This window comes from Capra hircus, chromosome 15 (assembly GCF_001704415.2).
Source record: "Capra hircus breed San Clemente chromosome 15, ASM170441v1, whole genome shotgun sequence".
Taxonomy (NCBI): Eukaryota; Metazoa; Chordata; class Mammalia; order Artiodactyla; family Bovidae; genus Capra; species Capra hircus.
In genome coordinates this window covers 17875476-17888559 of record NC_030822.1, presented here as the reverse complement: position 1 = coordinate 17888559, position 13084 = coordinate 17875476, and the positions used below count along the sequence as shown (strand labels likewise).

General features: G+C 46.4%; 1 protein-coding gene across 3 annotated transcripts in view; it reads right to left on the bottom strand.

Annotated features, from left to right (window-relative positions):
- The window catches only part of ELF5 (E74 like ETS transcription factor 5), a 50777-nt gene that overhangs the window by 23407 nt on the left and 14286 nt on the right, over positions 1 to 13084 (bottom strand). The window contains exons 1-2 of one of the 3 annotated variants that reach the window (XM_005690080.3): positions 9476 to 9605; positions 2252 to 2376 (exon numbers count right to left, since the gene is read on the bottom strand). In XM_005690080.3, coding sequence (XP_005690137.1) covers positions 2252 to 2372 — 121 coding nt within the window. In that variant the 5' untranslated portion in view covers positions 2373 to 2376; positions 9476 to 9605. 3 annotated transcript variants of the gene reach the window in all.

Here is a 13084-nt window from a genome sequence, read left to right as displayed (position 1 = left end):
CGGCACTTTGCTAAGCACATTATATGTGGAATCTCAGTCAATCCTCCCAACACAGGGAGGCAGATGCTATTTTAGCCAAGGAAAACATATCTCAGAGATGTTAGGGAAAACCTGGCCAAGGTCACGGGGCCGGTCAGTGCCAGCACCAGCCCCATCACCTTGGACCCAAACAGGAAGCTGCCATTTGGACAACCCTGACTTCAAGCTGGAATTTCCTAGGAGGTGGGCAAGGACTTCAGAAGAGATGGCCACTAAGGTGGCAAGTTGGCAGAGCAGTGTCTGGAGGAGAACTTGGCTATCTCCTGATACATCCCTCTCAGATATATCTCCCAGGTCACCTCCTGGGAGAAAAAAAGACAGAATGCCCTGCAGGGTATTCCTCCCACCAGTGGGACCCAGGGAGCCTGGTCCTCACTTGGGACTGTTTCACACCCAAACTTGACCTTTATAAGCTCAGAAACACTCAGCTCCTGAAATCCAGAGTGCGAGAGGGCAAGCCCCAAACCTGGCCCCTCCCTTGGTAATGGCAGGAAGCTGGCCCACTCTTGGCCATGCCTGGCTCCAAAGTCTGAGCTCTTGACAACTACAGAAGCTCCTGGAACACTGCCTGGGGTAGGCACCTGAGGCTACCCTCTCCCATCCGACTCTGACAGCACCTGGTAGAAGAGGCAGGAGGAGGGGGCTCCCAGGATGGCAGGTCTGGGTTATGTGTGGGTGGGGCTGGGCTGCACCATCATGGGACACTCAGGGAAGAGACGAGGACTTGGAAACGTCTGTTTTCCTCCTTCAGATTTAGCCTCTTGACGGAACACAGGGTGGGAGGGTAGGGAGAGATTGAGTACATTTCTCATTGTCTTTTTGGGAACAAGGCGCTCTTTAGGCTTGAAGAAGAACTGTCCTGTGCAGCTGGATGAGTCAGGTCCCCATGCAATGATCTGGACCCTAGTGAGAGTGAACCATGTCACAGGCACGTGTATGTCACGTGTAGGGTTAGGGGAGGGTGTGGGATTGGTCTATGTAAGCATGTGCCTCAGGTCTGTCTGTGCAGTGCTGGTGTCTGGCCTGGAGGCAAGCACTCCTTGAGGGGGGCATTTCACACTGACCTCGGAGACTCACCCTCCCCTGGACGCCACCTGCTTTCTGACTCCGAGTGTGAGCCCCGCTGGGCTGGAACACACAGGGTCAAGGCCGGGTGGTGAGGCCCGAGGGCTGGATCGGGGCTTGCGTCACCCCCACCGCGGGGCGTGTACCTGCTGTGCTAGAGTCGGCCAGGCTTGCCGTGATGTGCAGTCACGCGGCACCTGGGGACAGCAGCCCTCGGAGGGTTTCTGGGGCAAAGCTCAGCTGGCCTCGCTTTGGTTTATGGCCTGCACAAGGCCCCGTGCTTCCTCCTTAGGTGGAGAGAACTGGACTAGGCGAGGAGGAAGTGTGGGGAGGGCGGCCTTGGGGGACAATGAGGGGACCCCTGTTTACTGAGCGCTTCCTTGGTTGCCAGGTTATATATTTCACAGTTTGGCTCTCCTGATCCTTATAGAACTCATCATCCCTGCTCTAGCGATAAGGAAATAAAATTTCAGAGAATAGCTATAATATTAATACTGATAACCACAGCATTACACCATATGTAAGATTTACACCATATGTAAGATGAGCATGTAGGATAGTTAAGGGCACAGAGCTCAAGTCAATGTGCATGAGACTCAGTTAACTGTTAGACCTTGGGTGGGTCACGAAACCTCTCTGTGCCTCAGTTTCTTCATCTATAAAATGGGAATAATAATTACTGATTTCTCTTACAGTTTCTGTAAGGATGAAATGAGTGTTTGGCACAGGGTCTGGGGCACAGCTACTAAGTATTTAGCAAATGTTGGCTAAAGCCAGGATGCTCAAGCAATCACAGTGTACTTACTAGGCTTCGGCCTAAGGGTTTTTACTATTTTGTTTAAATTAATTGCTCCAGGAGATTGGTGTTATCTCCTTTTTACCCATTAGCAAATAAGGCTCAGAGAGGTTAGTGGAGTTTCCCAAGGCCACAGAGCCGGGAAGAGGTTGCAGTGAGGATTGATTCCAGGGCTTTCTTCTGTGCAGAAGTGGCTCTTCCTTCTGCCCCGGACTCTGGCAACCCTCTGTCCTAAACGCTGGTGAGAGCTGGCCTTTTCAGGCCAGCATGGCCTTGCCACCCACCTGAGGCCAGCGCCACCTCCTGCCCCAGCCTGTCCCAGCTCAGATGGGCTTCTCCAGTCGTACGCACCTGTCTGATGCTCAAAGGCAGGATAATACTCTTCATTGCTGAACAGGTCAGTCCACGACATCAGGGGGTCGCAGAAGGACGTGTTGGGCAGGAAGGTGCTGTGTGTCACTGAGTCCAACATCACCCTGTAATAGCAGAAGAGGCTGTGAGGAGGTGGCAAGCCACTCTGCAGGAGACCCCAACAAGGCAACACTTGTTTTTTGTTTTTTGACTGTATCACTGGCATAAGGGATCTTAGTTCCCCACGTGGGGACTGAACACATGCCCCATGGAGTAGAAGCATAGAGTCTTAACCACTGGGCTGCCAGGGAAGTCCCTACATTTGGCTTTTAATTATGTCAGCAAACACAAACATGCAGCCTCCCAGGAGGCAGGCATTCCTCTAAGTGCCTTCCACGGGGACATTATTTAATCCTTGCCACATCCTGTGAGGTTTGTGTGTGCATCCCCATTTTATAGATGAGAAAAACTGAGGCAGAGAGGTTGAGACAATTGCCCAGATAACATGCCCAGTAAGTGGCAAAGCTGGCATTTGAGGATGAAGGTTTTAATTGTGCAATAATGCCTCGTTCTTTACTTTTCCTGTTCTCTCTCACCTGGCCCCTGAACTCTGGATTATAATGTCTAAAAATATACTTCTGAAAACAGGGAAAGAATTATTATAAGTGAATATGCCCACAAACACTAATCCGCAATTCTGAAATCTGAAAGCTCTGAAACTGAAAGTATATTTGTATGTGTTTGGTGTCAACTTATCTCCCAGCAAAAACAGTCCCGAATTGATTGCTATAAAACTTTTATATATATCTATACTTCTATATATGTATGTAAACTAAACCATACATTTATTAAACATATATAACTATAGTATGCCATACAGTTTTATATCTATAGCTATAGTTTCATTTGTTCTACTTGATGAATATTCATGTGATACACTGCAGAAAATATCGATGCATTTAAGCAGTCCAAGCAGGCAATACCTTGAGAGGAGTAATCTGTGCTCTGCAGTATATACCCTGGATGGCTTCCTGATACTTGAAGAATTCTGAATTCTGCAGCACGTCCCACCCCAAGGTTTTGGATAAGAGAGTGGGGACTTGTCACCACTGTAACACACTTGCTTCACTGAGTGCCCGGGGCTGAGCAGTTTATTATTCGTGGTGTCCCCAGAACAACCACTCTGAGTCAGGGGCTGGTAGGCATTCTGTCTTAAAGATGAGGGATGGGAGCTCTGAGATTCCAGATGACACACCCCATACCACCCAGGTGGCAGGTGACGGAGTTTGAGTGACAACTCAGGTTGGTCTATTTAAGAAGAAATAATCTTAGTTGCTGTGCATACCAGTGAGTGGGAACTTTTGGGAAAAGATGTCTGATTGAGGTTGGAGAGGGGATAGAAAAGAAGGGCAAACATTCTTGCCCACATTAGTTTCCTCTTTCAAATTTTCCTTTGTTGTTTTCCATATTCCCACAATTCAGAGGGGAAAAAAAAAAAGAATTCATTCTTGGTGAATTAGAAAAACCTGTTCCCCCAAATTCTCTTATTATTATTGCAATAATATTGATGAGATACTTGGCTCTACCCCTTCAGCAAAGAGGATACGGCAGCTCGAGGTCACACAGCTGGGAAGTGGCAAAGCAAAGACTAGATTCCACGTCTTGGGTTATTAAGTGCATGGAATTTTAAGATGGTCAAGAACTTATAAATCATCTAGTCCAGCGTTTTCCAAACTTTAGTTATTCGCCTGCCCCGTGATAACTTACTTATTTAAAAAAAATCACCTCCCTTAATGTTTAACATAACTGCATTTACTTAAAAGGAAAACTTTATATCATTACTATAAATGGAAAGCCAGGATTCATTTAATATACATAAAAATAAAGACATAAGCTTTGACATAAAAATTAGTCATCCATTCATTGCCTAGATCAGAGGGTCTAGGCACAACTTACAGGCACAGTCTAATCCACCACCTGTTTTTGAATGGCTCACAGATAAAAATGATTTTACATTTTTAAATGGTTACATATTAAATGGTTATATAATATGTGCATAATGCACTTGATTTTGCCTTTAGGCCTGCAAATCCTAAAATATTTACTATCTGGTGCTTTAAGAAAATGTCTGCTACCCCTGGCTGGATTTATAGCACATATCATGAGTGGCCTGGCATGTTGGAAATTAATGTCAGTCCAATCTTTCCCGCATCCAGACATTTTACAGTTGTGAAAATTAAGGCCTAAGAAATCTGTGTAACTTTGTCAAAGTCACACACCCTATAGTGTAGGGAATTAAGTTTTTTCCAATTTTCAACCCATCTGCATTCCTTTCTACAAAACGCTCACAGCCTCATCCGCTCACAGACACATCCCAGGCTCACTACCAGGACAATCCGGATCTTGATCCCGGGAGGGTCAGGGACTGTGTGATTCCAGAATCAGAGATCAATTCTTTGGGGATATTTGCAAGTCTGTCATGATCATCACTATCAGATATGCACGAGAACTCTGCTCCAGACAGAGAAACACCTGAGTTCAGATTCTCACATACAGGCACCCTCTCTGGGCATCACTGGAAAGTTGCCAGACCTCACTAGGAAGTCTCCTTCCTGATTCCCGGAGAGGGTTAACGTGCCCAGCAGATTATCATGTTCCTGGATCTCCCCCTGGGAGCCGTATCAAGCAGAGGTCAAGGCTGCCTGGGTCTGGACTCTGATTTTCCCACAGATTGACTGGTTTTATATCCCTGAGCAGGTGGCTGGATGAGGAGGGTTGGGGGTGGGAAGTTATGAGGGAGAAAGAGGCTTGGTGGGAGCCCAAAGCCTTTTCTACTTTCTGGGCTTGACCCCAGAAAAGTTCTCCTAAGTGACGGTTCAAGGTAAAAATACCCCCTACCCCTCTGGGTCGGAGGCTCAGAAAATGGGAGAAGAGGGTGGCAGACCTCTGACATGACCTTCACGGGTGGGCTTGGAGAAAGGAGAGGGGGCCTCCATGTGGCGAACAGTTCCCAGGTCTCTGGTGTTAATTAGAAACCCTCCAAATATAGGATCCAACAGTAGGAACGTGCTTCTTCATCTCTGCCTGACAAAGCTCTCAAAAGTCATTCGGCAAATTGAATCAGATCGCAGAAAAGTAGGAATCTCTATGACCAGTACAATATTTACCTCTTAGAAGGATTTCTTTTTTTCCTCTTCCCACCACCCTACTCGCTGGCACTGTGATCTCTCCAGTGCTATATTCAGTGATGTCTGTATCTGATTCCCTTTGGGGGTTCCTTCTATGGCAAACTATATCCATTAAGTTTTCTTAAAGGTCTGTTTCCAGTATACAACGTGCTGTTTTTCTTCCGTAATTATTTTTTGCTTTGTGGAAAAGTGTGTTTTATAAAAGGCAGCAGCTTTTCTTTTTTCTATTGCAGTGGGAGGAGGGGATATTGTTAATTCTTGGACTCTCCACAAAAGACCTTGGCCACTTAACCAGCAGGCCCTAGGTGTGAAAGTTCAGGAATAATGGCTGCTTTGTATTCAGCACTCCAGCTTCTTAGGCCTTCTACAGTCCTTGCAATCACTGAACATTTTAGCTCTTCAGATTTCTTTAATGTAGGTGGAAGAGTGTGGTGGGCAACAACAGCTTTTGGGTTCCCTCTTCTCAGGGTGGACATGGAGGCCCAGTGATATATAGTTTTAGGCCTGAAGTTAGAATATGTATTCCGATGGGGGGACAGTGACCACAGAGGGAAAAAATTCGTAAAAAAAATTGGTCTTGAGGGTCAAAAAAATCTTAACCAGCATTATCCTTTATGACTCTTCAAAGCCCACAGTACATAAATGATGAATGGAAAATCTGTGACATTAACATGTCATGGAGGGGTTAAGATTAAGAAACAATGATCTAGGGGACTTCCCTGGTGGTTCAGTGGTTAAGACTTCACCTTCCAATGCAGGGGAGAGTGGGTTCAATCCCTGCCTGGGGAGCTAAGACCCCATATGTGGCCTAAAAACCAAAACATAAAACAGAAGCAATATTTCAACCAATTCAATAAAGACTTTTGAAAATTGTCCACCTTAAAAAATTCTTAAAAAAAAAAAAGAATAAAAAGGGGGTGATAATGGAAAAAGAAAGGTTGAGAAGCATTGGGTTAGACTTAAGAGTCAGCAGCAGGACAAGTAGGGGAAGCCTAGGGAGGGTACTAGGCCTGCTATTGTAACCCCACGTTTTTGTTTTTTGAGAGGCTGGCTGACTTGTCCTCATAGAAGGAGAACTGTCATGATTCTGCCTCTTGCTTTTCTTGGAGCCTCAATACTTCATCGGCTGCATGAATACAACAATGAGATGGACTCTAACACATACCCTAGCTGCGTGATTTTCTTCAGGATCCCACCCGATTTGGCTGACACAGCCACACACGTGCACACATACATGTAGGCATATATGATGGTTATAGTTGGATATTGCGGTCGAGTACGCTCACCAAATTGGAGTACAATTCAATCATACAGAGACGAAATTTTAGCTATAAAAAATTCCCATGATTTTCTCTCCTCCTTTTCCTCCCATACCCACTTTCAGCCGTGATCTCTGGACACTCTTTGCCTGGATTAGCCAGACCCCTTAAGTATTCTGAACCCTCGCTCACTGCCCATCTGCAGACCTATGGAGGTAGAATTCAGTCTCCCCAAAGTGTAATCAGCACTTTAGCTGCCCAGTAGGTAGGAAAGAATCAAGTACTTTCAGCACAAGAAGGGAGAATCAAGTGGGTTCTCTTCCATGCACGAGAAAGCCTGGCTGGACCTTTGGGAATGGCACGGACGCTTAGGTCCCTGGTGCCTCCGGGGGCTTCCTAACCCTTCTGACAGTTTGGTTCACTCACCAAGGGTGCACCAGAAGGGTCCACACAGTCAGAGAGACAGGCCTGTGGGCTTCTTGCCCTCACACGAGTCAGAGGCAGCAGTCACAGGTGTGGTGTCCATGGCACCTCTGTTCAGCCTTCCAGAGAGAGCGGAAGGCGCAAACCACCCAGCCTTGGCCAGTCTGCCAGACAAGGAAAATTCCTTCCTGACCCTGGCAGAGATCATCAACTTCACTCTGGGCATGTGACCAAAAATTCACCCAATTAAGCACCTACACATTGGCTGTTTATGCACCAAAGCATCACTGCGCAGAACGGGCTGTGAAGGTGTAAACCATGGAAAAAGGGGCTCGGGAGGGCCTTCCTTGATCCCACCATCAGGGCCATCTTTCTGGGAAGAATAATGCTTTTCTTCCTCTAAAGTCCCAGTGATACCCCAATGCCTACCAGGTCCCAAGCCCTATGGGCAAGGCAGGGTCCACTTCCTACCTTTTGGACCTCCCTCAGAAGAGACACATGGAGGAAAACCCATTGGTTGAACTATTTCAATGCTTTCTGCTAAAGGCTTGTGGGTTGGGTGCTTGAGTGTTTGCTCTTCTGGGAAAAACCAGAGCAGCTATGAGACTGCTTTGCTAATGTCTTGCCAAGTGATTCCTCATCTTCCTTTGGTTTGTATCAGAAGTTTGCTAGTTTGTTCTTTTTTAGTTGTTTTTCGAAAGGTGCTGGCAAAGACTCATAGGAGTTGTGCTGAATAGTTTACCATGGGCTCCCATACAAGGCTCATTGGGTTTGGGTTAAACCCATGTGTGTGTGCTCAGTCGGGTCCAAACTCCGCAATGCTATGGGCTGGAGCCTGCCAAGCTTCTCTGTCCATGAGATTCTCCAGGCAAGAATACTGGAGTGGGTTTCCATGCCCTTCTCCAGGGGATCTTCCCAACTTGGGGATGGAACCGGCATCTCCTGCAGCTCTTGCATTGCAGGTGGATTCTTTACCCACTGAGCTACCTGGGAAGCTATATTAAATCCATTGGGATTTAAATCCTACTTCTGCCACCCACAAGGAAAGGGATGTGGGACACATTTCTTACTACTCAGCCTACTGAAATTTTATTTTTTATATTCTTTATTTTTGTTTCATATAAGGTGTGTTGTGTCAAAATCCACAACCCTCTTTGAGCTCATCTCTCAAATAGAGATTTTAACATGCAATACTCAGGATAATCCAAAGATTTAACAAAATTAGGTAATATATGTAGATGAGCAGACATAACATATATGTCTATTACTGTCCCAGCAGGGGATGGGGGAATCAATTGTCATCAGTATTCTAAAAGGTTGCTACTTAGGTAACTTCTGAGAAAAGCAGACAACCAATCTGTGAAAACTCTTACCAAGAACACTTTGAATTGCCAAAAAACCCTCTCACAGAAAACATGAGGACAAAAGGATTAAGCTTTCACTCAGAAGGGCAAACAACCTCTTCCCCTGGGGCTTGAGGCTGAAACATGAAGCTGTCTCCCTGAATCACTTTACCTTGCTAGGCTTCAGTTTCCTCCTCTGTAAAGACAATTAGGGATCATTGTCCTTAATGATCTCTGACAGCCTTTCCAGTTTGTAAAATTCTCAGCACATCAGAATGAAGTACATCAGAATGAATGTGGGTTCTCAGCTCCCGCGGGAGAAGGGAGCATGTGCTACACCAGTCTGCCAGCAGGGGGCGAACGCTCAAGAACCTCACACAGTGCAGCGTCTTAGAAAAGGTCTGAGAACACAGTGGAAAAACCCTAACCATTGCTTTTCTGGAAGCATTTTGTACTGAGGAGGTGTGAGAGTGCACAATGGGTTTCCTTTAAGCTATTATGTTCAGACAATCTCCTGAAAAATTCCCCAAACTGTAATAAGGCAACTATTATTTTTTTCTGTTTCAAGGGGGTGCTCCATGAGCAGGCCAATGGGAAAAGGAGGCACTTAGGCAGGAGGAGGTGGGCATTTCTTGAAGCTGAATATTTTTTGGTGTAAAATCCAGCTTTCCTTCCTCAGGTTAGCTTGAAGAAGGGTAGAGAATGGCGTGCCCGTACACCATTCTCTCTCAGTGAGTTCCCCTTGGTTTAATCAGGTGACCCAGAGGGGGCAGGGGCTGCCACGAAGGAGTTGGGTGGCTACACAGCCTGAGGAAGCAAAAACGTCTCTCTCAGGCCAGCAGTTAAATCCCAGTCAAACAGCTCCGGGGAGGTACTGTGACTGATGGACGTGGCAGGAGGCCTGGCCATCTGGAGCTGGGGACAGACCCACAGACCCAGGCCCCCCACCAGAGCCACTAAGCCCTGACGCCCCTTACGACTTATCCAAAAGAGCAAAGAAAAGGTGCTTACGTGAGGACGGCGGTGCTGGGTCCAAAGAGGAGGTTTTCAAAGCAAGAGAAGGCAGGCACTCCCAGCACCGGCGTACGGTGGAAATAAAGGCACCTGTAGCCTTGTGATATAAGTAACACCTACAGACAGGTCCGTTTGGTTTTTCAGGTTTATGCACAACCCCTTTGATGACGGTGACATACAGTGACACGGCTCCTTGGAGGGGGAACAGTTCTCACACACAGAAAGTTTACCTTTATCCTGCTTTTGTGCACAGCTCCCCCCACCCCACCCCAGCTCCCCTGCTCCCCACCCGGGGAGTCAGTAAACAAGCTGAGAATTCTTCTCACCTCTGGGAGCTTTGCTGGATCCTGCGTTTGCTGGGAACTCTCTTTTGGGCAAGCTGGAGGGGAAACAGGAATCTAGCCGAGGTGCCCATCTCTGCAGCCCTCCTCCCCCTCCCCCACCCCAGCAGTAAGGTGGAAGGGTAGGATAGGGCAGTGGTTAAGAACAGACTCTGCAGCTAGACGATTTTTTTTTTTTGGCAGTTAGATGCCTGAATTCAAATCTAGGTGCATCATTTTCTAGTCATGTCACCTTGAACCACTTAACTAGTTAGTTAATAGCTTAAGTCGCTCTAATGCAAATAACAGGACCTACCCTCATATGAGGTCCTGCGAGAGAAGCACTGTGTGAGCTCTTTGTTTCGTTCTGATTGTAGTGTTTTCTTTGACCCTTCTCCACCACTTCCTCTAAACTCATGCCTTCCCAGCAGACTAAAGGGAACAGCCAGTTTGTTGAACCAATGTTGGGGCCTTGTTTCTACTTTTTCACCCAAAGCATAACCAGCCACCGCACACATTAACTTATTCAACTTCTAACCTCTTGGGACATAATGTGCCATGGGGTTGTTTTCTCTCTTACCTCCCCTTTACAGATGGAGAAAAGAAGAGGTTTAGGGGCTCGGCCAGGTGACCACAGCTACGAGGCTGGGGTCTTACTTGGATGCCAGCTGTCAGGTGTCTTTGTGAGAACTACCTGCATCCCTATAAGAGCAGAAACTGGACCCATCTTAGGCTGAAAACAGAAGTCCCTGGTCACCTGCAGAATGGCACTGATGGCCCCCTGCCTTTTGGCCCTGTGCTTCCAGCTCTCCCGGGCAGCCGAGACCTATGTCCAAACTGCAGACTCTGAGCTTTAGAGTGAGAGCAGGGACTGGTCTGTTAGGTTTTCTTGGGAGCACCAGGCATGGGTACAAACGCAAATACAAACACACATACAGTCTGGGGAAACAAAAGGCAGTTCATTAGCGGACTCAAGCGTCATCATGGAAAACTTGTTGAAGGAAGATAAGAGGACTGCTGGGGATTCTGACTTGCTGTGTAACCTCAGGCAAGTCAGGTAGCTTCTCTGGGCTTCACATCCCCTGATGGTAAAAGGAGGAGGCTGGCTTAGAATTGAAATTTTCAAACTGTGCTCTGAGGAACCCTTGGAGCTGCTGGGGGTGGGTAGGTGAGAGAATGGGATCAGAGTGGGTTAGGCTCCAGGCGGCTCCTCCCTGATTCAGTAAGAGCATCTCAGCTTTTATATCAATCTTCAGGATAAGATTTCTCTTGAACAAAAGAATCCACACTTGAAAAGAGTCTGCAGAGAATGGGATTAGGTGGTCACTGAGATTCCTTTGAGCTTTAAAATTCTGCGATTTGCCTCTTTCTCCTCTGTGTCTGGGGGATCTGGTTGGTCATACACACTGTTTCCCACTGTTGGGTAATTTCCCATCTTGTCACTAGTCTTGGAAAGTCTTCTTATGTTTATATCTACACACATATGTTCTTAGTGGAGAGAGTTTCATGGAAAACATCGTATTCTGATATTGTTTTTAGAAAAGAGTCTTTGGAGAAATTACATTTGTTTCTGTGCTGTCTTGGCTCAGCTATTTCAGAGTGAAAAGTTTCTGGCTGTAAATGTGTATGACAGAGAACTGTTGGTCTCCTGGACCTGAGTGTGTAATACAGCATATCTGGGTGCCCATGTGGGAAATTACAGGCTTCTGGGCTAGTGAATAAAAGGGGTGATTAAGATAAAACCGAAATAAAAGAGGAATTTGACTCTAATTAAATCTAACTATCACATTGAACCTAAATTTGGTTGGAGTGGAGATCTTGAATGATATCAAACACTAAGCTCATAAAACCTGTATTTGAATGTCAGAGGAGGACCAAAGGAATAAGGCATTCTAGACTTTCCAGCCCAACCTCCCTCTGCTGTCTCAACCACATAGCAATACAGGTAGCATGAATTAGGCTTACAAGAGCCACAGAGTGACTAAGCCTGGATTCTATATTTTTTAAAAGATTTTTTGATGTGGATCATTTAAAAAGTTTTTTTCTTTAATTGAAATTGTTACAATATTGCTTCTGTTTTATGTTTTGGATTTTTGGCCATGAGGCATGTGGGATCTCAGTTCCCCAGCCGAGGATAGAACCCATACCCCCAGCACTGAATGGTGAAGTCTTAACCACTGGACCACCAGTGAAATTTCTAAGCCTGGATTCTGCAGAGAGACTTTATAGGTTTGAATCCTGACTTTGCCATTTTCTGGCTGAGTGAGTCTGGGAAACTTCCTTAAATTCCTTACATCCTAGTTCCCTCATGTGTAAAGTCGCGGGGGTGGGGGCGCGGAAAGAATGCCTCCCTTGTAGGGTGTTGGGTGAGTTAAATGAATTAAAAGCTGAGAAGAGGTGAGAGCCCTAGAATGAACTCTGTTATCTACGTGCTGTGTGTGCGTGTGTTCAGTCGTGTCTGACTCTTTGCCACCCTAAGGACTGTAGCCCACCAGGCTCCCCTCTGTCCAAGGGATTCTCCAGGCAGGAATACTGGAGTGGGCTGCCATGCTCTCCTCCAGGGGATCTTCATGACCCATGGATAGAACTCATGTCTCCTGTGTCTCCTGCATTGCAGGCACTCTGTACCTCTGAGCCACCACAGAAGACCCTATCTACATGCTGGCCTGTTACATTTGTTAAAGTAATTAAACAAGGAGGCTGTTTGACTGTGGTGCCTTTAATGCCCGGTTAGCCTACACAAGCAAACTGATGCCTCAGTCAAAGCTGATTGTAAAGGCACTCAGGTCCAAAGAAAAAGAAATTCGAAACCACCAATCACAGACAGCCAACTAGGATTTCCCAGATGAAGCAACTGCTTAAGCAAAAGCCAATCAAATAATTCCCTTGCTTTCTTCCATGTCTGCACTATAAAAGCCATTCCTGGGACTTCCCCGGCGGTCCAATGGTTAAGAACCATTGGAACCAGTGGAACAGGGTGTTCCACTGCAGGGGCACAGGTTGGATTCCTGGTCAGGCAACTCAGGTCCCTCGTGCCGCATGGTGTGACCAGAAAACAGAAGAAAATAAAAAGGTCACTCCCCTGGCTCTTGTTGGTGGAGTGCTTCTAAACTAATCACTTGCAGTTTGGGGATGCCGGATTGGAACTGACGTTTGCTCAAATAGACACTTGATAACTTTCATGTGCCTTATCTTGTAATACATTCACTACTTTAAATTCTCATAACTCTCTGATGAGGATGCTACTTATTATCCCCATTTTACAGATAAAGGAAATGAGGCATAG